The 26,380-nt window shown below is 38.8% G+C and overlaps 2 protein-coding genes across 2 annotated transcripts in view; one reads left to right on the top strand and one right to left on the bottom strand.

Annotated features, from left to right (window-relative positions):
* Nucleotides 1–3,202, bottom strand: part of rusc2 (RUN and SH3 domain containing 2) — a 42,977-nt gene extending 39,775 nt beyond the window's left edge. The window contains exon 1 of the mRNA XM_084728183.1: nucleotides 3,056–3,202. The gene's annotated coding sequence lies outside the window, so the exon portion shown is untranslated. The remainder of the gene's footprint in view (nucleotides 1–3,055) is intronic.
* A 4,687-nt stretch (nucleotides 3,203–7,889) lies between these two features.
* hira (histone cell cycle regulator a) lies at nucleotides 7,890–26,022 on the top strand. Its single transcript, XM_084728182.1, has 25 exons — nucleotides 7,890–8,156; nucleotides 10,242–10,304; nucleotides 10,625–10,735; nucleotides 12,178–12,268; nucleotides 12,462–12,556; nucleotides 13,821–13,916; nucleotides 14,321–14,481; nucleotides 14,690–14,857; nucleotides 14,951–15,064; nucleotides 15,966–16,036; nucleotides 16,611–16,716; nucleotides 17,505–17,726; nucleotides 17,813–17,898; nucleotides 20,056–20,256; nucleotides 20,456–20,599; nucleotides 20,690–20,906; nucleotides 21,253–21,360; nucleotides 22,139–22,287; nucleotides 22,447–22,608; nucleotides 22,945–23,003; nucleotides 23,388–23,493; nucleotides 23,643–23,765; nucleotides 23,873–24,036; nucleotides 24,155–24,243; nucleotides 24,701–26,022. Exons 1-25 carry the CDS (start codon nucleotides 8,120–8,122, stop codon nucleotides 24,815–24,817), a joined length of 3,060 nt encoding a protein of 1,019 aa, XP_084584308.1. The 5' UTR covers nucleotides 7,890–8,119; the 3' UTR covers nucleotides 24,818–26,022.
* The last annotated feature ends 358 nt before the right edge of the window (nucleotides 26,023–26,380 follow it).

Raw genomic sequence — 26,380 nt, 5'->3', positions numbered from 1 at the left:
GAATTGATATGCAAAAGAGAAAAGCAGAAATAATCAATAATCATTCACGAAAAATATTTATTTTGTCAATCAAGTAAATGATTAATTGACTAAATGTTCCAACTCTAGTGCACAGGAGCTACACAGGTAGACTTAAGACTTACTGTAAAGGAAGAAAAGGTGATAACTTTTAAATTTCTATGCTGTCTTCACTTCTGTAACTGACCATCAGACTAGTCTTAAATTTGTGGATGACCACCTTCAGGTTTGTTGACTACCAGTCAGTATGTGGACTTTATGACTGGCATTTACTTGGCGAGACTGACCTTTACGTTTTAGTGACAGAGGTGATAATCAAGAGGAATCCAAACAAACACATCTATATACTGCTTAGGAAAGGAATGCTGACCTGACACCTGCACCTCTGCTGACACATCATGTCATTAAGTTATAGATTTAAATCCCAGAGTAACTTTTCACTCCTAAAAGCGATGACACAGTTTGGGCTCTGGTGTTGATTTGGGGTGGCATTGTGACCTCAAACGTCTCTCTCTAAGCCGGCTGATCTTCAAATCTCTCCCTTGATCTCGTTCTGTCTTTAATCAGTGATTTCAATGAATTTCTGGGTGACTGAATGGAGGCATGGTTTTTGCAAAAGTTTTTGCTGAGTGTCCTGACATAAAACAGCAGTTGTCATTGTATTATTTCTCTACCGAACCATTTTTAAGGCATTTTTTTAGGGTTAATCTCTGCAGGAAATCTTAATTATAATCTTGCTGTAGAATAATATGAATTTGTACTGTCTCTCTCAACCAACTACTTACCTGAACTAATCTTCAGAATTATTCATAACCTCTTAAGTGAAAAAACTGCTAGGCCTACTAAAAGAGCTAGAACAACTATTGGTACAACTACCGCTGCAGCCACAAGTGCCAACAACTTTTGCTTGCAACTGTTTACTGATTAATACAATTTCCCCATAAGAGCGTCTACCTCTCTATCTTCAGGCAGTGACTTGCTGGAAAAGTAAGAACTGGATGATGATTATACTGCAGAGTTAAACAGAATGCCAAAGTGTTGACACTGTAAACAAATCTGAGTCAAGTTCTGGAGACCAGAGAGCAATGCAGAAAAAAAAATGAGTTTACATAACAGGAGCATAATCATGAAATCTTTCCGCTACTCTCCTCTCCTGCTATCAAGCCATCTTTAACAGCACAGGGTCCGGTAGGTAAGTAGACCATCTACTACTGCATATTAACCTACATGTTGTACTAGTGTGGATAATTGTCTATTGTCAAATGCAGAAATAAAAAAAGTGTTGCACTCATGCGACATTTATGAGAAAGACACAGTAGGAATCACAGGAAACGACCAAGCCCCTATAAAAACACCACTATGTCACAGAGTGATCTCTACTTCACACTGTGAATCCCTAAAGGAACATTGCATCATTATATTGGTGATTTACAAGGAGGAAACATTTCATATTGATTTTTCTTTGTAGAAAAACCTAAAGGTTAATGCTGTAGACATTACACGATGTTATTATAGCTGTTTAGGCCACTAGACTAATCTGCATCCCCATCATGTTGTTTGCAATGCTCCTCAAGACACCAACCAGCATTTATCAATATCATCAATCAGTCAGGAAGTACAGTCACTCTGCCTTCAAAATAAAAGCCTGGGTGTGTGCGCATTTGAAAAAAATGGTCTGAAAAGTCCATTGCATAAATGACAGACAACAGCCACTCCAAAATAATCCAATAAGCTCATATCTACAGATATAGGAAGTGAATTTATTTTAAATATATAGTATTGGCTATATTATATTTCCTGAGATGCAGGTACTTTCCTTCCACTGATGTGGTCCATCTCCCTTTCATGACGTTTGCTTTTAAAGTCTGGTCCTTAGCTTCAATTTGCTTTTGACTCTTATTTTGTTAGCATCTCACTCTTAGTAAACACACTGTTATGTCAATTCAACATTAATTTGGCTGAACTCTGTTTTTTCTTGTAATTTCTATGACTTTTATGATTTACTTTTTAAGGTTTAAATGTTTTCTTTTGTTCATTAGTATCTCACTCTTAGTAAACACAAATTATTGTTTATAATCCACACACTATTTATTTTATAATGGCAATGTTACTTTGAATGATTGTATCCTGTCATTCTTCTTTATGTTTTTACTTTTACTTTCTTTAATTTTTTGCATTTTATGGTTTTGGTTGTTTTTCATTGCCCTATACTATTACTACCTCATTCTTTGCAAATACAAATCTTTATTTAATTTTCTACTATTATTTTATAATGTAGCTGTTAAGTTTTTACTGTTAATTCCATTGATATTTGTTTTGAATTATTCCTTAAATATTTTAAAATTAGTTAAAGTGATTTGATTCACGTGGCTCTGATTTCCAAATGAATAACTCATTGATAACGCATTGATTTTAATATTGTTAAGTATTTTCAAACCCTCAACTGATGAATTACGCGGCTCCTAACCAGGCTTTTATTCTGCTAAATTTCAGCGGAAGTCAGACGTCTTTATTAAAACTTGACACTGGTTGTGCACCGCTGTTGTTTCTAGCAATATCGGGTCAATATGGTGATAACATCGGGGTGCAGGCCGCTGGTGTGGCAGCAGTGAACCAGTCCAGTTCATCATGAACGAACAGTGACTGTCTGTCATCACGTATTTTCATCCAGAGTCCACAACCATTTAACCCGCAAATAAACGATGAAACACCGATGATGTGTCAAACCGTCCGCTTCGCTGCCTTTGTGCCACTGCGATAAAAAAAAAAAATACACAACGCCACAAACCATGCTAGCTTTACATCTTTCATTTTAAACGTTTAACAAAGAATAACCATCTGTCTGAAGACGACAAGGCAGCCAGGTGTAGTAAAAATCATCTGCAAACCCAGGCTGCGTCTTTCCCGTTATGACCGACGAAGGCATCATTTTTTCAGCCTCCGACGCGATGCTGCTGCCAGCTGAACCTTTTCTCCTTCTCCCTCCGTCTGTTGTCACCCAGCCGTGACCGAATAACCCCACGAAAATCACACTCACCTTGCCGCAGTTGGTGGGCAGTAAGTCTGGTTGGGATACAAAGCATTAGTGGCAGTAGATAACCGGGCTGGTAGTCGCTAGTCCTCGCCGTGTGCTGTGAACACTGTTGTCTCTATGAGAGGGACTGCAGGGCAGACAGCGGCGGTGCATCGCCGGATGGGCTGGGCCGGAGCGGAGCGTCAGCCTGAGGTCACAGCTTGGTCCCAGACTGGATTATCTAACCCTGGGTGGGACTGCTGCCTGCCACTCATTAGGCCTGTCACATTAGCCAGGGATCCAATTTAGCTTCATTGATTAACAGATATTATGTAATGATCTTATTCTACATGTTTAATCCAGTTAAATTGTTTTTATTATGTACATAGTGTAGTTTTATACAACAATCCAAAGTGCTTTACATGATAAAACAACACGACAAATATTTGCACGCACTACAGATTAGGGATTAAAAGTCCATGATACAATATTTATTGCAATATAAAAAACAAAGAAAATGAAGACTTGACTTTTATTAAGTAAAAGAAAGAACGAATTTTACACGAACAAAAAAAAGTGCACATCAGATTTATTAAGTTTAAGTGTTACTGTTTTCCTTTGTTTTTTAATGAAATCAAATAAAAATAGCTGGACATGACCCAAGCATGTGTCTTAAATCGTCTTTGGCAATGAATGTTTGAGTTATGCATGCACAATTGCAAAACAAACACAATGCATCAGTCCCTTGTCGCCAGTCAACAAATGTCCATCAACATTTTGATTGGTGCACACAAAATTTATACATTATTCAGCTGATTTCAGGTAAAATATTTTGGTGAAGTTGATCAAACAACGAGCAAAAAAGAAAATGTGCATATGGTACAAACTGCAGCAAGATTAAATATCACTGCAGACTGATCTGAACACAACTGGACAAACATGATATCACCAATCTACAGAATGTCTGTATTGGTTCTGGTCACAGAAAAAGTTGCAAAAAAAGTTCCACAGTTAATATTACTGAGAGTTAATACTGTACATAACATTCCACACACTTCCTAAAGGCTATAACAACAATATAGGGCAACTATTTCAAAATCAAAGAAGAGGCCTAATCAGAGCAAATAAATAAAATAAAACAAAAGATTCTTTTTAAGAAATGACAAAATTATCAGAGGACACAAACAATGTTTTGCTGCTTCTCATACACACCGCTTCAAGTATCATACATCACATGATAAAAATAAATAAAGAATTGTTAATATTTGTTAAACATTGTTTAGCAAACTTGTGATTTTAACTACATTGAAATAAAGAGACTTAAAAGTGGATTATGTTTCAGAGCTCCCCCTGAATAACTCAAATTAGCCTCTTGGGGGAGCGAATGTCCTTTTCAGGGGAGCTGAGCTCCCCTTAGCTCCCCTGTAATTTGAACTTAAAGTTAAAGATACTTTACATTCTCTTATTTGAGGCACATTCTAGGAGCAAGACTGTTAACCAATACACCTGAACTGACAGTAAATAGTAGTGAAGCTGTCAGAGATACTGGAGAACTTTTGCCAAAGACTCAGTCAGTGCAGTGATTGACCACTAGAGGGAGACATAGACCAAGTCATAGTCTGCACAGAGCAATAGCTACAGATCCTAAACCAGCACAGAGGGTGTAAATCACAGGCTTCAGTATTCCAATTATTTTCATGATATGTCAAATGACCAATGGAAAGCACATTTACTTTCTTAGATTTAAAAAAATGTTGTGCTCTATTTCTCTCCCGGTGAGAGGTAAATAAAGGTGCCAGCGCTGAGGGAACACCCCTGTCAGTCCCTTATCTCTCTGCCACCTTCCTGTCCATCTACTGTTCAGACGAGACAGAGTCTGGAGCAAGGGCAGACTCAGGCTGTCTGAGGGGCAGGGGCGAAAAACATAAAAAAAGCCCCCAGCTGTATGTGGTGGGACACCAGCATGCTGGAAGCCATGATGCATTTATGGTAAAACATGTTTAATCAGTGGTTGTTTCATAAAGTAGGGTGGCTGATGGCACCACATTGCATTTTGCCCACTGGGATGGCACCACAGAAAAAACTTCAGCGCATTTTGTAAAGGATGGAAATAATTACAAATATTCAAATTACTGTAGTTAAGTAGTTTTTGGGTACTTGTATATTCTCAATTGTGTACTTTTACTAGTACTTAAGTACGCATTACACTATATAATCCACTCAGTTTCTTTAAAAATCAGTACAATTGTAATCAATATCCAAACCTTTCATCTGCTATCTGTTTGTAGCCAGTAAGGCTATCTGCTATCAATAAGCCAATGAAAACCCTGACATACAGATAAAAAAAAGGGGAAAAAAATATTTTAGTAATGTGACAGTACATGTGCTTGAGTATAGATTTTCAGTACTCTTTCCACCATTGCATTTTGTCCACTGGAAGGGTGCTCACCAGGGCACTTACCAAGTTTTATTTACCTCAGGGGCAAACACGAGGGCACTTTTGCAGCATAATTTCAAACACCCTGCCCTGCTCAATCTAAGTGACCGGTTATTTAAGTTGTCAGATAAATGTAGAGTACATGTACAGTATAATGAGCAAAAATGCAAATATTCAAGTACAAGAACTTCAAAATTGTACAGCACTTGTTACGTTCCACCACTGGTGACTTTCATGCTTTATTAGAGGAAGGGCTGTGGCCAAATATTCCAACATGACACCACCACAAGATGAATCACTGCACTGTTTTGAAAAAATAACTGAATCGAATTTCCTCTTACAGACCATCTTCAGAGTAGACACTTGTCAGGGCAACATCAATAATGGTTGCATTCCTTTTAGGTGTGTCAGTCTTGGACCCTATGTAGTTTCACTCATGTGGCCCAATGGACACCTGGAGTAAATGGAATTGAGGCATTAATGATAGTAGTCGCACCTCTGCTCTTCATGCTAAATCAAGACAAAAAGTCTGATATTAAAAGAAATATAAAAAAAGATATATAGGCCTTTTTCAGATGACATCTTGACTTATTGTAGAGGGATAATTACAGGAGTTACTAATATCATAAATGATGGCTTGATGCTATTCAAGCACTCCACTAAATCATGACAGGGTCACAGTGAGTCAGTATGCACAATATCAAGACCATAAAACTGGAGCAGCTAAATGGAACTCAGCCATTGTTTATCTTAATAAATACACCTGTCATTTTTCATTTTACTGGGTGTATTTATTTATCATTTTACAACACAGGGTTGTCTAATGAGATACTAGTTGTAGTTCCCTTTATGCTACTCACATTAAAATAAATTGTATACAAAAACTATTTACAGTAAATGGTTGAATAAATAAGCAATAACAAATAAAGCTGTTTTTGAGCTCTGAAACTTTTTCTACTTCTTCAACCTATAAAATTCAAAATTCAACATCTGTCCAAAAGTGGAGGCTGATGTCAGGCCAGTACTGAGTTTTGATGGATATCCAATTTTGATTTCCAACTAAAATTCAAGGTCTGTTCGACATTACTGTCCAATGTCTGTCTGACATCAAATTTGACATCCAGTGCCAATGCAAGGTTAATTTTACAAAGGTACAAGGTTAATTTATGGATCATTTAACAACAGAGGGTTAGATGGTAGTTCTAGTTTTCTTAATGCTGCTCAAAAATTTTATATATGAAAACTGTACATAGTAAAGGGGAAAAATTGTTTAAAAAAAAAAAGAAGTTGTTTTTCATGGTGGAATGTTGGGGATGAATTTAGGAGTCTCATAGCCTGAAGAAAGTAGTTGTTCTGAAGTCTGTGAATCTGTAGAAATTATTCATGAAAACAATTTGTTCACCCAGCTACTGACTGGCAAGAGAGTCTTTTATTTTCATATTTTAGCTAATTTTTCTTCATGATGAACAACAACAAAACACTGTGTGTGCAATAATACTGATCTTGTGACTTCTTTTGACCACAATAATCGTGTAGCGAATATCAGTATTTCGTGACAGCCCTATAAAGTTTTCTGAATTACCATATAATAGTATTTTTTTCAAAATCCAGGTACCAGAAGGATTGAATGCAGGTACCATTTGACTGGAGAAGTTTTGATGCTACTTGGTACTGGGTTATTTCAATTGATTCCTTGAAGGCAATGAATACTGGTACCCAGCCCTAATTACAACTAAATTACCATTTCTTCAAGGCTGAAATGAAGACAGGTCAAAAGTTTAGGAAAGATTTATCACACAAAAACAGATGTATGATGTCTTTTCATCAATATGAGACAGGCTCGTAACAGCCATTTTTAACCATTTGTTTAATTACAGTTAAATTAGTGGGTTCATTTGCCATTTATAACAACAAATACTTGTATATGCATTGGAACAATGAAAGATATATTTTCAAAATATACTTACAGAATGCAGTAAAAATGTCTGTACAGAAAGAAGATGACACCTGCCTTTATTAACAATGACAACAATCATATAAACAATGGATATTTTTAGTAAGAATCCACCGAAGGCATAGTGTTATTCAAGATAATTTAAAATACAGACCCACTACCTCTTTATACCTTTCATGACTGTTTAAATTCTGAGTTTGCGCACTACAGCTTTAATGATTTTTCAAAATAAAAGCTGTATCAAGAAAATTTTACACCGACGTGACAAATTTGGTACTTTTTTGCTTTTCGGCTTCAATAATTTCAGAAAGCAAGAACATAACATTTATGAAAACACGACACCGACCATTTTCTTGAATTATATCTTTTAAAAGTCTACATCGTCCCTCCACTACGGAACTATTGTGACAGTTGCCCTCCACGCTTTTCCGCTGCGCGGTCAAAAATAACGGAACACTTCCTGCGGTGCCTGGTGTCACCTCGCCTGTCGTCCGGGGTTGCCTGTCTGCCACTGTTCGGCTCCGAGACTCGGGGATGCTGCTGCAGAGATGGAGTTGAATCACAAAAACAACAAAGTGTCGGTCAGAGTTTGAGACAAAGGGAGGGGGGTTAGCGTTAGTTCACCAACTGAACTGATCGCTGGATGGATAGTTTGTTGAATATTAGATAGGAGGAAATTTACAAAATCTGGTTGAAAATGAAGCTGCTGAAGCCGAGCTGGGTGAGCCACAACGGTAAGCTTGTGCAGGAATCTCTTGGACCAAGTTGGGCTTTTGTTGTCGGAGGGGGGCGAATTGATAAGGAGGCATCATGGTGGTGGCCGACACTTGTGTGACTTGGTTGTCACTCAATAGTCCCTCACACACCAGACTTAATTGAGTAACTGAACACGCACAGCGGGTGTTTTTATCATTATTAGTACCACTCTTCGCTGTTCCAAATGTATTAATGTTTGCTAACCTTAGCTAGCTAGCTAGTTAGCCCCCCTGGCTAGCTCAGATGCCCTGACGCTAGCTAACTTACCTGCGAAATGACCCATGTCGAAGTTGTTGTCTCAAAGTGACTTATTGTTTAATTTTTTGACGGACCACACGACATTTTACCGGAGACATTTTATTTCAGTGACAGTGAAGAAGCTCGACATGGAGCTAAAAAGTGTCTGTTGGTGAAATCTTCAGAGCTGTCAGTTTGGAAAGTTAACCGTCAGGGAAATGGCCTGAATTTTGGTTGCAGCTAACGACTATTGACAAGTTAAGAGTGAAGTAATTTCTTTTTGATACTTATGTTAGACATTTAATCTATGAAACATCTTAAAAATTAGTGTATGTCTATCACAACATGCCAGAAAAACAAATGACATGTTAACAGACATTTTCCTCTTAAGTAACGGTCCATAACTTTAAAAATAAATTTCCAGTGAATATGAAACGACAGCAAGCAGATCCAAATGCTTTAAAAGCTGCACATAGTAGATGTTTGGTATATTTTGTTCATAGGTTGCTTTCAATACTAACCCTCATTGACACTAAAAATAATCAACTAGCAAGTGTTACTTTCTTTTTCCACTGTGCACAAATTAAAATGTTTCATTTTAACATTTAGCTAGAGAGTTCATACACACATAGATATGAATAGATGATGAAGGCAAAAGTAAAATCTGAAACAAAAGCTGCAGCAAGAATAATATAACAGGGATGCAACTTTGATTTTGTTGTCCGTTTATTTGCTGACATTTGTATGATGATCAAATTGCCAAGCATTTAATATTTTTTAAAAAAAATGAAATAATGAGGCATAATATTCATAATTTCTCAGAACATAAGGTGATGGTTTCAAATGTGTCCAGTCGCGCATGATGATGTAAAACAGAGAAAAGTTTAAAATCCTCACATTCAATAAGCTGGAACTAGCTATCTTTTTCACATTTTGCTTGCATGGCAACCTAATTGACTAATCATTAAATGCATCCAAACCAATCACAACAGTTAAAATTTTATAATATAGATGCATATAAGCAAACATCAAGGGCTCTCCCACTTCCCAAAACCACTTATCCTACAACTTCACAAAGAAATATACTTCTTACTGAATTTAGAGAATTAGTTGCTAGTGCCTTAATCTGCAACATTTGCTGCTTGTTGTCTCTGCATTTCACTGTTTAACATGCTCTCTACTATGTGTGTTGTTTACAGTCTAACAGTTAAGTATTTTTATCTATGTATTTTTACTGCTTGTGTTGTCGAGGACATTCTTCTCATGTTCTCTTTTCACTTGCACCTCTAATCTGGCAACACTATTTATTACACCTACTTAATATACTGTAGTCGGGTAAATATAAGTTGCATAACAACTGTTTTGATATTGGTTTGGAATTTAGTTGTACTATATAAAAACAGACATTAAATAATCTGAGTAATATCAGAGGATTTCACAAATCTGTCCCTTTACAGAAAAATCCTAGAATACATTTTGAGCTCATCCATAGTCAATAACAAAACCAGGAAAGGAAGAGCACTTTCAGATCCCAGACATGCTCTTAGTTAGCTGTGGAAAATCACAGAAAAGTTAAGGAATTTTCCATCAGGCCAACAGTACAAAGTCTGGTGAAGAAACACTGAGGTTACTGTGATATTCTTGTGTTGTGTCGAAATATACCCTATATCATGGTTTCTCCCTGAACAGTTCTGTTCTCAATTATTATTGATCTATTATCTACACAATATCAATCTACAGTATCTGTAGATCAGGTTGTTGTCTATCAATCTATTGAAACTGTGATTTGATGGATATCATTTGATATTTACTTATGTGGTTCACAGGCAAACCCATATTTTCAGTCGACATCCACCCTGATGGGACAAAATTTGCAACTGGTGGGCAAGGTAAGGAAAGGATGTAAAGTTATTTCCATCATCTGCTTCACTGTTTTGACTGAAATGGACATTTGTCAATTGGATAGTGTGCAGTGCTTCATGTAGCACTGGGTTGAGGAAAGTTTACGTTTGTTCCGGTTTTAAAACATCCAGTTCCGAATTAGTATCACACACCAAACTAAAAGTTCTCCTGCAGCCTCAGACAAGATATATTCTGCTACCCAAAACCATGTTTCCTCATTCCTCAACCTGTCTATTCAGTCACGAAGCAATAAGTCAGTGGTGTATGGGTTGTGTATCTTTTTTTGAAATATTGCATTGGTTTTCAGGAGAGGATTCTGGCAAGGTGATGATCTGGAACATGGCGCCAGTCCTCAGAGAGGAGGATGAGAAGAATGAGAATATTCCCAAAATGCTTTGCCAGATGGACAATCACCTAGGTAACCAGTCATATCTTTATTAGTTTTCTAGTTGATTCAAATTGATAATTCATATATTTGTTGATTAATATGCCCCTGTAAACAGTTGATCAGGTAGCTCTGCTTTTAGGATATTGTTTCTTCTAAAACTTAAAAAAAAAAAAGCTATCAGCAATATTCACAACAAACACTGATGCTGCCACCGTTAAGAGAAAAAACACAAACAGCCAAAGAGGACATGGAGTCTTTTCTGAAAAAGGTTGGATTATGTGTCATCCACTGATTCAAAAAAGCAACACTTTGTAAACTTTTTTTGACTTCATTAACTACAGGAGCATCAGGTGGGGCAAAAAGCTTTTAATGAGTGGCTTGGAATATACAGCACATTATTCTCTGGTACAAGAGATAAATAGACAGGCTACAGAATATATTGTTCTTACAGGTTAATACAAGCCTTGTTTGACCTGAAGGAAGCTTTTTACCACTTTCACACTGTCATTGCAGCACATCTAAACAGCCCTTCACTAGAACAGAAGAGAAATTCATTCTCTACCAAAGTGGAAAAATTCATTAAAACTTCAAAAAAATACACACACACACCAGGTAACAGTACAGATGGTATGAATACTCCAAGTAAATAAATTACACTACACAGCACAGACTTTTAGAGAAAAGCACGTGACCTGAACAGGTCAATCACCTGTGGAATATATGACTTATAAATATATACATATAGTATATACACTTTTTTTGCAGCCACCACCACCGAAAGTTCATTCAACATTTGGGCTGTCACAATTTGTTTGTATTTGAAATTTTAATGTCACAATTTCAATTGCAGTGTCATTGTTAGATTATATTTTCACTATTTTTTGTTCTCTAAAAAGACTGAATAGTGCACTTCTTCAGAGATGTGTTGGATGTGTGCAAGTAAGTAAGTTGGGGCAGAGAGAAAAAAACATACTGGCAGAATTGCTGATCCCACTTTTGATTTTGACCGATTTTTGATGAAGAATTGAAATCGTGACACTCCTACCACTGATATTACTTCTTACTACTGCACAGTTAGGACAACTTAGAATTTATACCAGATTTAAGGTGTGAACAGCATGTAAACACCAGCCTCCAACCTCTATGATGGCAATGTTGTCTTTATAATCAGCTGTCCTGCCAAAGGCAGAAGCTAGCTATAGGCTTATTGAAATCAGATGATTAATGGAACATCAATGAGACGTATACATGAAGAAAATAGCATTGTTTTCTCAATGTATTATTTCAGTAGCTGTATGTGCTCATAAGGGGACCCAAACTCTCATAGTGAGGACTGAATAAATGTAGAAGCAGTCAGTTTAATAACATTTTCCACTGCATGTACCATTAATATCCCACAGGAATCTACAGCCTCGTCAGCACAAATTCATGCAAGTTATATTTATAACCGGAGTGTTTGTTTGTCTCTGCAGCATGTGTGAACTGTGTGCGCTGGTCCAACAACGGACTGTACCTTGCATCAGGAGGAGACGACAAGCTAGTCATGGTGTGGAAGAGAGCTGCGTACGTATGCACACACATGCACAAACACAAACACAAATATGCAAATACACAAGATGTATTTGTTGTTCCAGTCCAGTCTTGATTATTTAGAATGTAGTACTGTATTTTTGGACTATTTTCAACCCCATTGATTTAATTTCAATGAATTCTTTAAGGTTTGTGCTGTCTGATTTTGTGTTCATTTTCTCTGTAGATTCATCGGTCCGAGCACAGTGTTTGGGTCGAGCAGTAAGCTGGCTAACGTGGAGCAGTGGAGGTGTGTTACCATCCTGAGGAACCACACTGGGGGTGAGATACACACATGCACGTACACACAAACACACACACAAAATACGTATAAATATGTGTACATGCACATGTATGCAATTTATTGAAATCACAGACCTTCTGTGTGCATACTAGTGTCTTAACTAGTATATCTCAAAGTTATGTTTAATATGGTTTTAGTCACCAGAATGCTTTTTGTGAATCCTTGAGGTCTAATAAATGTGTTGGAATATATTTCCTTCCTCATAAAACATTTACAAAGCCCATGTAATAAAATTTTAATTAAACCTTTTTTTTTCACACATAAAACTTCAATTAAAGTCCAGATAATTGGGGGGGGGGGGGGGTTTATCAGGAGAGATCAGAAAGCCACAGGCTCCTTTTAGAAAAAAACTAATGGTAATAAAAACTAACCTAAAATAATATCAGGAAAACAAAAAAGACAATATAACAAAAAGCATACAGTGAGAAGAAAACTAAACAATCAGTTAACAACAAATACGAAAACAAAGATAACAACAATATCTGGAAAAATAGAAGAAACATATTTATGTATATATGTCAAATAATTAAACATCATGAATTAAATATAATGACAGTTTCCTTTTAAAAAATCGCTAAAGTAAACAAACTCTTGATAATAATTACATTTGTACTCCACATCTGTACATCACGATATGTGAGGGACTGACCATATCTTGTTTTATAAAAAGGAAGGTGAAGATGATCAAACTGTCAAAATATGATTTTGACAGGTCTGGCGAATTAATAATAATTTTCTGTAATGATACAAACAGATAATGAAGTTTGCAATGTATTAACGTCTTTTCACTTTTATATAAGTTTTTTAGGAAAATTTGTCATGCTGTAACAACTACAAGACAAAACTGACTTGAACGCATACTTTGCTCTCTTTTTTTGCCAATATGGTTATGAAATAGATCTTAATGGTCTTAAAAACTTGCTGAAACCTGCTGAAACCCCGATTCAGGTGTCTTAAATTGTGCATTGTTTACTTTGATGTTTATTAGCCTGCAGTCTTCTTTGCTGCCTTTGCTGGTGCCTACATATCTTGGCACGTTACCACCACCACAGATCAGTGTAATAGTGTGCAATCACTGGCAGGAATGTGCACTGTGTGACTACTCCTGTACATGTGCACGTGTCCTTGAGCGTGTGCACGAGATAAGCAAAACAGAGACCCACTCATAGAAGAACTGCTCCATAGTAACAGTAACAGGTCTGTAGACTCAGGCAGTGATTTCTGTGTGCGTTTTGTTTGCAGATGTGATGGACGTGGCGTGGTCTCCTCATGACGTATGGCTGGCCTCCTGCAGTGTGGACAATACTATTGTGATCTGGAACGCTCGCAAATTCCCAGGTAAGCACACTGAAGCCAGAGCTTGCCCTGTCTGTAGCATCACAGCTGTAAGAAAAATGTATGACTCATTAAATGGAAGTGTGAATTAATCCAAACACACTTGTCTATAGTTGAAATTAGTTACATTTTAAAATGTATCATTTCCAATTTAAACATTTTGCACAGTTTCACCTGACCATGTCATTTCATTAATCAGAAGTAGAATTGAAAGGAAACTTAATCATCTTGTTCAGAGTTGAATGATATATGTAAATATGTCACTCCAGCTAGCAAGTGGTTAGCTTAGCATAAAGAATATCTGCCATTGTGTTATTGTTGATACTACCACTGCATCAGAATAATGCATTTTCAAAGGCTACACACTATTCATCATCTATGCCTCTGTCTTTTCTGTGTCTGTCCAGAGATGGTGACGTGTCTGCGAGGACACACTGGCTTGGTTAAAGGGCTGACGTGGGATCCAGTGGGGAAGTACATCGCCTCCCAAGCAGACGACCACAGCCTCAAAGTGTGGAGGACCGTGGACTGGCAGATGGAGGCCAATATCACCAAACCCTTCAGTGAGGTACAAAAACACTGTCACTGTCAGCTGTGTGTGAGGATGCTGTGTGAATAGATGGTTGACATCGTTATGGCATTATTACACAGAGACCTCCTCACTCTTTATTCAGGTTCCTCTTTTGATTCATCACGTGTCTGTATATTTTCCTGCCCACATGCACTGCTTCACCAGTGAGGGTTTGAATGATTTTCTCTCTCTCTCTGTGTCTCAGTGTGGCGGGACAACCCACGTCCTGCGTCTGTCCTGGTCTCCAGACGGTCAGTACCTGGTGTCGGCTCATGCCATGAACAACTCAGGTCCCACCGCTCAGATTGTGGAGAGAGATGGCTGGAAGACTAATATGGACTTTGTGGGCCATCGTAAAGCTGTCACTGTGGTGGTAAGGATGTTTTAACCACATGTTCGGTCTTAAAATTTGCACGTCACCCAAAATCTACCTGCGCGCTGATGGATCTGTTGTCTTTCTCTCTAGAAATTCAATCCAAAGATTTTTAAGAAGAAGCAGAAGAATGGCAGCTCTCCAAAACCCAGCTGTCCGTACTGTTGCTGTGCTGTTGGCAGCAAAGACAGATCGCTCTCCGTCTGGGTCAGTTCACACTTCAGTCTGTTTTACAGTGAATAGAAAATGGTAAAACAATTAAAATATTAAGATAGAGGCAGGTTTCTCAGTCCATTTTCTTCTGTTGTTCATGGTGTTTTTATCTGATTAGCATGAGCATTCAACAGAGATCACCCCTCCCAGGAAATATAACAGTTCCCTCATTTGTCTTTATGTCACTGTTTAAAATGTCTAATTGCATTGAACTGAACAGAGTCCTGTATGGGTCCAGTTTTGCAAACCTACCCGCAAAGCTGAGAACCGGGACCGGCCTGTTGCAGTTATTTCCAAATTAAACCGTGGATATAAGACCTGTGACTGCACCTGTGATTAAACACACAAATACAGTCACTCACTTGTCACTCACATTTGTTCTCAACTGGCACGCTGCCTGTGCTCCTGCAGCTGTCTGTGTTTCCATAGTGATGGAAAGCTTCACTTGCAGCTATCAAAAGCTTATACTTTTTTAAACTTTTTACAAGCAGCAAAGCCCTGACAATGTTATTCTCACAGTCTTTGAGTGCACCAGAATCCTCTCAAATGTCCGACTTGTTAATCAGCAATCTATTGTCCACAATTTGCTATTCTCCATTGCCTGTTTTGCTTTTTATTCAGTTTAAGGATGATATATTATTGAATTGTACAGGTTACATTATTGTTCTCACCTGCTGTCCATCTGCAATTAGTTAATTTTTACCCGTGCCCACACCCTTTGATTTATATTAATATATTTTTTACCCGTTACACATTGTTTTTGCCTGGGTACCCGATCTGGTGCAAGACACTAGAACTGACTGCCTGTAGTTCATAACCCCATTTTGTAACTTTTTAGTGAGGATAAACACGTGACAATATTAACGTTGCCCATCTGTCTGTTTCTCCTCTTCAGCTGACCTCTCTGAAGCGTCCCCTGGTCGTCATCCATGATCTGTTTGACAAATCAATTATGGATATTTCCTGGTAAGTTTTAGATGGATGCATTAGTTTCTCCCACTCTAAGCTTGCTGACTTGTTGCAAAGAATTAATACAATTAAAATCACCTTTTTATGAAAAAAAAAAAAAAAACATCCAGAAAAAGAACTGTAAGGCAAAAATTCATGTATGTGGACTCATTTGAAAGGCAACCTGCTTTTGTTTGTGAAAATGTGCTCATTTACTATCATCATGTCAACAACATCTGTGTAAAATTCCAGTCCTGTGGGGAAAACTTTATGGTACGTAGTGAATTTTTAGTTTGTGGTGTTGCTGGAACCCCCAAACCTTAACTTTGATCTGGTGCACTGCTGCACTAAATTTTCCTCCTTCAGCTTCTTACAAAGTTTCACAAATATAAATATTTTCATGGTTTAGATAATTCAAAATAGAAAGGGTGGTGCCTGACCTTGTTCACAGTACCAGGTATCCTGTTGACAGGGTTTACAAATGTCAGTTTTTATAATCACCCTCTATGGGGAAAAAAATGCTGGGACATCACTGGTAACACCTTTTTACATCTCTGAGTCTGATTTGTGTGTGTTTGTTTGTGTGTGTCAGGACTCTGACAGGTCTGGGGATGTTGGTGTGCTCCATGGATGGCACTGTGGCCTACCTGGACTTCTCACTAGATGAACTGGGAGATCCACTGAGTGAGGAGGAGAAGGTTAGACACACATCATAGAACCACATCTGGCATCTGATCACATTCTGAACATCTGGCTTGATGTTTGCAGCACAACAGCAAATTAGTTATTTAACTCAATAAACGAAAACAAATTATTTCTAGACTAGATCATTTTAACTCAGCATCATTAACCTCAACTCTTTCTCCTTTTCTGTATGTCATAATGCTAGTCTTCAATTAGTTTGTTTTAATGGCTACATCTGGCCTTTTCTCTTCTTGTTTTCCATTTCACCTGACTGAAAAAACTAATGTTCTTCAAGAGAACAGAAGGTTTGAATTTTAAGGGCTTGGTGTTGCCTAAAAGTGCAAGTCTGTCTTCCTCCAAGAAGACCAGACAGGTTTGTTTATAAGATATTACAAATATTAACCTCTGTTCTCAAGGAGTTTTATATGCTAAAAAAGCAGAGGAAAAATGAAGTCAGATTAAGTTTGGGCTGTGACTTGCATTCAGTTGGTTTATCAACTGTTCTTTCATGCTAAAGTTGTAGCAACATAGTTGCTAAAACACATATCACCCAATTACAAGGCAACCAACAAGCTTGTAATTTGTCAGTCTCAGTAAAAAAAAAAAAAGATACAAAAATACAACTTTTTTTCTTCCTCTGCTTCAAACCTACCCCCTCACAAAAAATCCAGCAGCTTGTTACTTCGACTTTTACTTTGAATTTATTTTGTTCTTGTTTGGATGTTGTCATTCCTTCCATCATTGTATCACAAACTCTAAGAACCGAAACCAAACTTCTTCTCTCTCTTCCTCTGACGTACAGAACAGCATCCACCAGAACATCTATGGTAAGAGTCTGGCTATAACCAGCACAGAGTCGCAGCTTTCCACAACTATCATCGAAAACCCAGAGATGCTCAAATACCAGCAGGAGCGACAGAACTCGGCCCAGGCCAACTCAGGACCGGGCAGCACTGGGCCTGAATCCTCAGCCCCTAAACTCAACAGTGTGATGAACGGAGAGTCTCTGGAGGACATCAGGAAGGTGGGAAATTGAAATGTATCATCCATCAGGCTGCACAAAGTGTTAAACTGCAGTAAATTTAAATGTTTTATTTCGCCGTCTTGCAGAACCTTCTGAAGAAGCAGGTGGAGACTAGAACCGCAGATGGCAGGAGACGAATCACACCGCTCTGTATCGCTCAGCTGGACACAGGGTAAGAAAACATGAAACACACAAAATAACTGATAGTACAGATACCTTACAGACTGTTTTTAGATTCTAAAGATAGAAGCTGGAATATTTATTTCTTCTAAAATCAATGTGAATTTGCTTGTACAAAAACTATAACAAGATAATAAAAGCTGGATCAGAAAATTACAACATACAGTGTATTAGACAAATCCAGTATTTTAAGAATGGTAAGTGATTAGTTTAGAGCTTCTGCTGTAGACTGAGGTTGTGCTTCTTGAGAGGGAGATGGAAACATCACAGTATTAGATCAAGCTAAGCCATTTACTTAAAAAAAAAAAAAAAGTAATTAGTAATGTAATCAGTGATACTGAAGGTTCAGTGTCAGTACTTGAGAGCCCAGTTTTCATGTTTTTATTTAAGTGGGAATAAAGAATGTAATGAGTGACTGTTTCAGTAGTGTTAGTTCTGTTTTAATGTCAGTCTCTAACTGTTGAGTATTGTTAAGTTTCTTGATTCATTTTGATAAAATCTAATGATAAAATCTGACTGAACATTTGACTGAACACACTGACAGGAAAAAAAAAGTTTGGACCCAATCCAAAACAGACCTGTGAAATAAACCTGCCTTAACTTGATTTGCATAAATTAATATTAAGATAAGATATATCTGTTTAAGACTAGAGGACAGTCAGACTCAGTCTGAAATAACTCAGAGAAACTTGCAGGGTTGCATTGTTAGCCCCATGCCAATCCTCTAACACATGGGGCTTTTCCACTGGCGCTTTTGGCCGTGCTGAGTCATATTGTGCTGTGCTGATTTGCATTTCTATTACCACTTTTATCACACCGAGCTGTATCCAAGATGGACAGACTCTAGAGCTGGGCCAAAGTGAGCCTGTCCTGCTTCCAAGCGGTATCTGGTCAGGTCTCACCAACCCATGACGACCCCTCTTTCTCCCCCTTGAACAAGCGAGTGTTGTGATTCTGAGCTTGTTAGTGTGCAGGAGAACAGAAAGACGTTTCTATAAGTCTCTTTCTGTTCAGCTCTCAGTACTTTTGTATCTTCTTCATTGAATCTCTGTGCTTTGAAATTAGTTTCTCTCCTGTGTTACTGTTTGTACTTTAAGATATCTGCATTACTTTACCATTACGTATTTGCTTTCAGCTGTTTAAGAGTCATGTTAAGTTACTGCTTATGAAACACCTGAATGATAACATTTCCTGTTTGTGCTGCTTCATTATAAAAGCGTTTAGATAACAACACATTAGGTGACTTTTATCAAACCAAGTCAAGCCCGGCCAGCTCTGTGTATGGAAAAGAGCTAATAGAAAGCCAGTGTCCTGTCTTTTATCTCAGCTTGTGACAACCAGGGTTTTCCTGTCTTCTACCACTTTCATACACCCAGACCCCCACTTACTATGCCGTCCTCACTGATTTGTCCCTGGTTCATGCCAGTGTTCAGTCGCCTTCCTTTATCTTCAGTGACATTCACTTTGTAGCAGACAGTGCAGAGGAGATAAATTGGGCGGAGCAAAACACTTATAGCAAGATAGTGAGGAATATTGAGGCGAGGTCATTTAACCCCTCGCAGAGTTCATCTTTCACTCATCCAGCCAGCAACTGTCCCTCATCAAGAGACTGTCATTTAATTAAATTTGTATGTCCAGCGCAAATCTCACAGGACTGGGGAGTTTCAACTTTGCTGCAGGTGAGAGTGGGCGATCAATAATCAATAATCAATAATGTGTGGGTCACTCAACAAGGTAATGGCACAACAGGTGATTAGAGCAGATCCAAAATGTGTTCGACCTTCACAGATCCAAACAGAGAATAGAAGCTCTGTCAGCAGTACGATGCACCACCAATTAATGAGGTGGAAAATGGCAGCAATACTTGTCATTTTTCCTGAACTTCACTAATGTGATGCTACTGGAGTATTAAACGAATTGACATACAAACCCAAGACGAGATCCTACCAGATCTGATTAGACTGAATATAATTTGTACCCAGCCTGATTCCAGTTGCTGAACAGGTTTTCTACTAGTTACTAGCAACTGAGTTGATGCTTAAAGACCTCCATTTGAGTCAAAGTGTCCCCCAGCTCATGTTCCTAGCAGTATCAGCTGTAGTACTGTTAGTGGAGGCAGTAATTGAACACTGTCCCTCTTTTTCTGCAGGGATTTCTCGCCGGCTCTGTTCAACAGCGCTCCCATCCTGCCCTCGGGCTCTTCGATGTCCAACCAACTCACCTCCCAGCTCAGCTCCGACTCCAGCCCAGGACAGGCCTCTTCTTTGGGGCTTAGGCCCAGTCACGACGCCATGCTCACCTCACCTCCACCCAGCAACGCCACGAAGGGCCTGGAGGACAACAAGGATGGGTAAAAGCTGACAGCAAGCTGTTATTATTCTGTTCCACCCTCCTTTTTTCCTCTTTTCTGAGATGTTCAATCTGTGTCTGTTTACTTCCTAACCAGATGTCTCACTTCTAACTCTGTCGCCCCAGCTTGTTTTTACCCTTCATTTACATCTGCCTTGATCTCCTCATTCCCTCCTTCTCTTCTCCTCCTTATGTTCCAGTGTGAAGCCATGTCTCCTGCTCACGTCTGCCTCCAAGATTGAGCCAATGAAAGCTTTGGATTCCAGGTTCACAGAAAGGTCAAAGGCTACGCCTGGGGTCACAGCTGCCATCTCCTCCACCGCTGGACTCACGCCTCTAGACAGGTGATTGACTCAGTATAATCAATGAAGTAGTTACGAAATGCGAACCAACTGTCCCCAAAACACATTTTAACTTCTCTGTTGGTCCGACAGGCCAAAAGACAGCATCTCAGTCCTGAAAGACATCAAATCCAAAGAAGACACCAGCAGCGACAGTGAGGACAAGATGGCCACCATCAACAAGAACCTGTCGTTCAGCAAGAGGAAACCCGAGCTCTTGATGGATGGAGGAGAGGTGGTGGAGAAGAGGAAGAAGGGACGGCCCAGGAAAGACAAGATGGCTGCTCCCATTGCCCAGCCCTTTACTCAGGTACAAAAAAGGAGGGAAAAGATGAACAGATGGATGGATAGAGGTCTCTGTAAAGTCATACATTGTTCAATTCAAAGATGTCCATTCATTCCTTTCATAAAACATTATTAAACAAAAGGAAGAATATATTTAGACTGTAGAGACAATTATTAAATCTGTAGTTAAGGATAATCGGTCAAACCTTCCTGATTTAATATATTTGAAATCAGAAATGTTTCATATCTAACTGCTTCAGTATTAAACAGGCTCTAGAAAAAAAACTCCCTTTGTGCAGATGTCCTTGGAATAGCTGTACAGCACACCAGAGAGAGATTAAAGAGTGTTTTTTTCCCCTCCTTCCTGCCAGATAACTCCTCCAGCCGAGCGGGAGCCCAGCAGGGTTGCAGCTCCTCCAGCTGCTGTAGCTGCTCTCAAACTACCAACGCCAAGTATAAAGAAGGCCTTCAGTCTGCAGGTAACACACTGTGATGGTGTTTGTGTGTTTGCTCTTCTCTGGATCCTTTGTGGTGGATTTAACAGATTTTAACTACCAGGAATCATTTATTTTTAGTTCAGAACCACCTTCATCTGCTGCTGGTCATGAGAGCTTGCTTGTCACCTTAAATTATTGATTGGCTCGATTAGCTAACTTGATCAGTCCTAAAATATGTTCCTAAACTCTGTTGGCATTTATTTTCTGTATCTGTCTTTGGCAGCATGAAATAAACAGAATTTGAGTTATAGTAATTTTACTGGCCTTTACTTAAAAAACCATATATGACAGTAGTTTTATATAATGTAAGTACTATATGTAGTAGACTCCTCTGTTCTTTGTCTTCCTCTAGTGGGGACCAGTGGGAACTGCAGCAGCATGAATAGAACTGATCCATTTATCAATGTGTCTTTCTTCTACATGTCCTTCTAGCATAATTCCTGATGTTCCTACCTAAAGTTTGTTTACATACCAGTTTAATGTCTAACACACAAAACTGCACATTGTCTTCAACAAGAACGTAAACAATTTTCATGCATCTCAGTGATATTTTAGTGTAACCTATCAAACTCAGGAGGCAAACACTTCACACATCATACATTGATTTCATTTTTCACCTCATTATCAGTCATTTTTGTTGAGACTGTTACATACATAATCTATAAATGGAAAATGTGTGTGTGTGTGTGTGTGTGTGTGTGTGTGTGTGTGTGTGTGTGTGTGTGTGTGTGTGTGTGTGTGTGTGTGTGTGTGTGAACAGGTGAGCATGGAGCCATCAGTGTTCCTAGAGGTGGAGAACGAGGTGACAGTGGTCGCAGGTTCGAAGCTCAGCCAGTTGCGATGCTCCAGAGACGGACGAGACTGGAACACGCTGTTGCCCAGCTCAGTGGTCACTGCTGCAGGGAGCAGGTACGAATCTGCTGACATGTAGAGCTTGTCTTTATGCTTGAATTATTTAATCTCCACTACTGGAGATTACTGTGTAAACATAAGTTTCATATATGAAGTTGTATAAATAAAAGGATCAACAACATTAAATCTGTTTTTCCTGCTCTGTCTACCCCTCAGTGATGTCCTCGCCGTTGCCTGTCAGGACAGGATGTTGTCGGTGTTCTCTTCCTGTGGGCGGCGGCTCCTTCCTGCCATCCAGCTAGCCACGCCTGTGTCAGCCTTGCACTGCTCTGCCCACTTTGTCATGGTTCTGACAGCTGGAGCAACACTGTCCGTCTGGTCAGTGCTCTCCGTTAGAAATGTCATGTGGTTTTCTAGACTTGATCTGTAGTAATTAGGGAAGTTACTTTCCCACCTGTGTAGACTGATTCTAAACATACTTTTTAAAAAATCTGGTTCAAATGTGGGTGCATTACTTAAATCACAGAGATATTTATATATTTTTAAAAATATTGATTTAAGCTTATTTAGTTCAGGTTGTTGCAGATTTGATTTCTTCCTTGTAGGTTAATAAAAAGGCAGTTTCAGTGAGGGTTTTCATATCGAGTTATTCCAGAGCAGAAATTAGTTTTATAATAAAAACAGTTTGTTAATTGGTTATCTGTCTGTTTGCAGGGACGTTCAGAAACAGAAGGCTCTGGTGAAGAACGAGTCTCTGCTGACCATTTTATCTGGTGAGTCACTGCAGCTTTTTTCAACACATGACTTCCCCTAAAATAATGAATTGTTTGAGTTTTTATTTTATTTCTGCACCACTTTAATTAGAGCTGTAAATAGGGTTATTTTTAAGCTTTGTACAGGACCCCTGCTTCCAGTCTATATGCTAAACTAGGCTGACCACATCCCGATTCAAGCTCTGTACTTAATACTGACATGAGACTGATATCCATCTGACTCACAAGGAAAAAGTGCATTTCCTAATGTTGAAGTAGTCCTTTAAAAGTATATTTAACTGATGATAATCCAGAAAAAGAAGACTGAGATTTTACATGAAGATGGTTTCCAACCAGTGCTTAAGGTACCCAGAGAATCCCTAACAAAATTTTGTTTGTCTGTAGGTGCTGACATCACAGTGTCTCAGTCTCTGCTGACCCAGCAGGGAGTTCCAGTCATTGGACTGTCCAATGGGAAGTCTTACTGCTTCAGCCATTCACTGGAGACATGGTGAGAAACTAAAGAGCAAAGACCCAGTCCGACAAAAAAACACTGATTAATTCTATAATGAATATGTTTAAACTGTGAGATGTCCATGAAGGACACTGACGGACTTCCAGTATGAACTTGAAGTACTGAACTTGAACACTTTCTCGCAGGACTTTGATAGCAGATAATGGAGATTCTCTGGTCCAGTGTGCTGACTTCAGGAGCTGCCTACCTACCCACGATGCACCTGTGTCCTCAGGGCCGCTGGCTGTCATGCAGGGACGCAACCTCAAGTAGGATTAATATTTAATCTTCATTTCGTATCACCCGAGCTACTTATTTTAGATTAAATGTGTTGAAGAAGTAAATTTAAAAAATAACACGTCTGTGGTCCCTGCAGTGCTGGTCGTCTTGCGTCCCGCCTGTCCTCCACCCCTCACCACCTGCAGCAGAGCATGACGCTGGCCTTCCTGGAGAACCAGCTGGCGTCTGCTCTGACTCTGCAGTCAGCGCAGGAGTATCGCTACTGGCTGCTCATCTATGCCCGTTTCCTCGTCAATGAAGGTACCAAACCATCACTGTTGCATAATGTCACACGTGATTCACACTGATGGGCGTAAAAGAAAAAAAAAAGCAAATTGTTTGATGGTAACTGGTGTGTTTGTGTGCGTTTTCCCTCCAGGCTCAGAGTATCGTCTCAGAGAACTCTGTAAGGAGCTGCTGGGTCCCGTCCACAAATCAGCGACTACTGCCTGGGAACCCACCACTCTGGTAGGACACTTTACTGTCTCCTGCTGGTTGAATTTGATTCATGTTCTCCTAAAACCTTTTTCAGTTTGCCTTCCACACATAAAAAAAAACAATGTCCTCTTCTGCCTCCTGTCTCCTCTGTGTTTCACCTACCTGGACGTCAGAAATCATAGTCACTGGCATTGATGCATCCAAATAATTTTTCACATTCACGCACTATAAATTTCACTCAGAAACACAGTTGGAGAGGCTCAAAGCAGTAATGATTTGGCATTTTTGCTTATTAAATGATTATTGAATATCACAATTGTTTGATTAATTTGTTGTTCATCAGTCAAATGATTGTTTCTGCATGTCTTTATTCTATCCTGTATCCATATTTTCACCCCGTGCACCTGCTTATTTTCAAATTGATTAAATTTCATCAGTGCATATTATGTACTATGACATATTATGTCATTGTTTTGTGTGTGCTCAGGGTTTGCGTAAGCGGGAGCTGCTGCGGGAGGTTTTGCCCGTCATCGGTGAGAACTTGCGATTCCAGAGACTGTTCACAGAATACCAGGACCAGCTGGAGCTGCTGCGTAACAAATAGCACACACTGCTATACACACATGGAGACACTCAGACTGACACAAACACACACTCTGACTCATCATGAAACCAGTCTGATTCATCCCGGTTCGGGTAAAATCTGACTGCTTTCCTTGTCTTGGGAAGCTTGAAATGCTGTTCTGGCTAAAAAAAACACACATCCAGGGTGTTTTGTGAGAACTTTAACTAACAGCCAGTCGACAGCTTTTCAAGCATTGGGACTCAGTAGGGAGAAGTCGGTGCTTAGTTTAATTTTTTAATCACTATTTCAGTCTGAAATGTCGTCTGTTGTCTTTTTTTCCTGCTAAATGTGTATTTTCTGACCTATGCACCTCTCTCCTGCACTCCTAATCATGAACTTAAAAAGATTAACTTAAGAGAGACGGTGAGAGCATGGTCACAGGTTTGATTCCTGCCATGTGCAGCATCACCAGCTGTGTGTGCGGTTGAATCACTCTCAAGTCTGTTTCCCTCCTCAGAGTGAGAGAGAGTGAGCAGAGGTGAGACGCTGATAAAAGAAAAATATGAATCAGAATGGATGCAAAGGAGCAATATGCTTGTACCAAAGTGATGCCTTTTAGTGTAGAAATAAACACCTGATTCTGCAAGGTGAAGGAAATGAAGGGCATCCAGATGAAGGTCCAGCTGGATTTTTAAAGGCTGATACTTCTTAACTAAATCTGCCAACGGGTGAAGTTTTGAGTATATTGGCTGTCTTTAAAAGTGACAATGCTAATACCAAAATAAGAGGTCACAGTGAAAGAGATGACTTAAATTAGATCCCTACTGGAAATTAAATTTATAGTTCTGAAAATACAGGACGGACTTCTTGGGAAAATGGAGTCAGAAGGGATCTGAGATATCGAAGTGATGGGGAAAAAAAGTTTTTTGTCACTTTGCAGCTGATTCTAAACCATGAAAGCATTCACATGTAAGTCAAAGAGCACTTAGATCACGTCAGATGTTAGAAAAGACAGGAAGCACAGCAGACAAATGACTGAATTTAAACAAAAAAACACAAATCAGCTAACATGATTTTATGTCTAAATAATAAAGTAATAATATTGGAAATTCAGTCTGATTATCAGGTTGTGGCAACCCGGGAGTCCTTTGATGTGCAGTAGCATAGATTAGTCACATCTTGATCTGCAGCTATTTTAAACATCAGTACAAGCTGTTGAAAATAGACGCCATTTTTAAACAACCATTTAAAATCATGTCACCAGGTGTTCTACACAATGAATCCATTTTTTTTTTACCTTAACTTCATGAAGTCAAGATAATCAATTTTGAAGCTGTTTTGTCAACCAAGGATTTATGAGTGTGCTTAAAAAGTCATCTTTGTAATATGTTGGATGAATGAATTTAGTACCAAACTGTTTTCAGGCAGGTCTTAACCTCTATCATGACATCTCAGATTATATCGTACTTACTGTAATCCTTGCCGTCTCCTCCTGCCTGTCTGCAGGTGTTCATCAAGAAAAGACACAGAAAGGCAGGAAACGGAATGATTTTCTTCTAAATACACATAACCTGAACAATTAATCATTTGAACTGCAGGTTT

Source organism: Lutjanus erythropterus, chromosome 10, assembly GCF_056507025.1.
Source record: "Lutjanus erythropterus isolate fLutEry1 chromosome 10, fLutEry1.hap2, whole genome shotgun sequence".
Lineage (NCBI taxonomy): Eukaryota > Metazoa > Chordata > Actinopteri > Lutjaniformes > Lutjanidae > Lutjanus > Lutjanus erythropterus.
The sequence above is the reverse complement of the archived record's forward strand: the minus strand, read 5'-3'. Positions and strand labels throughout refer to the sequence as shown.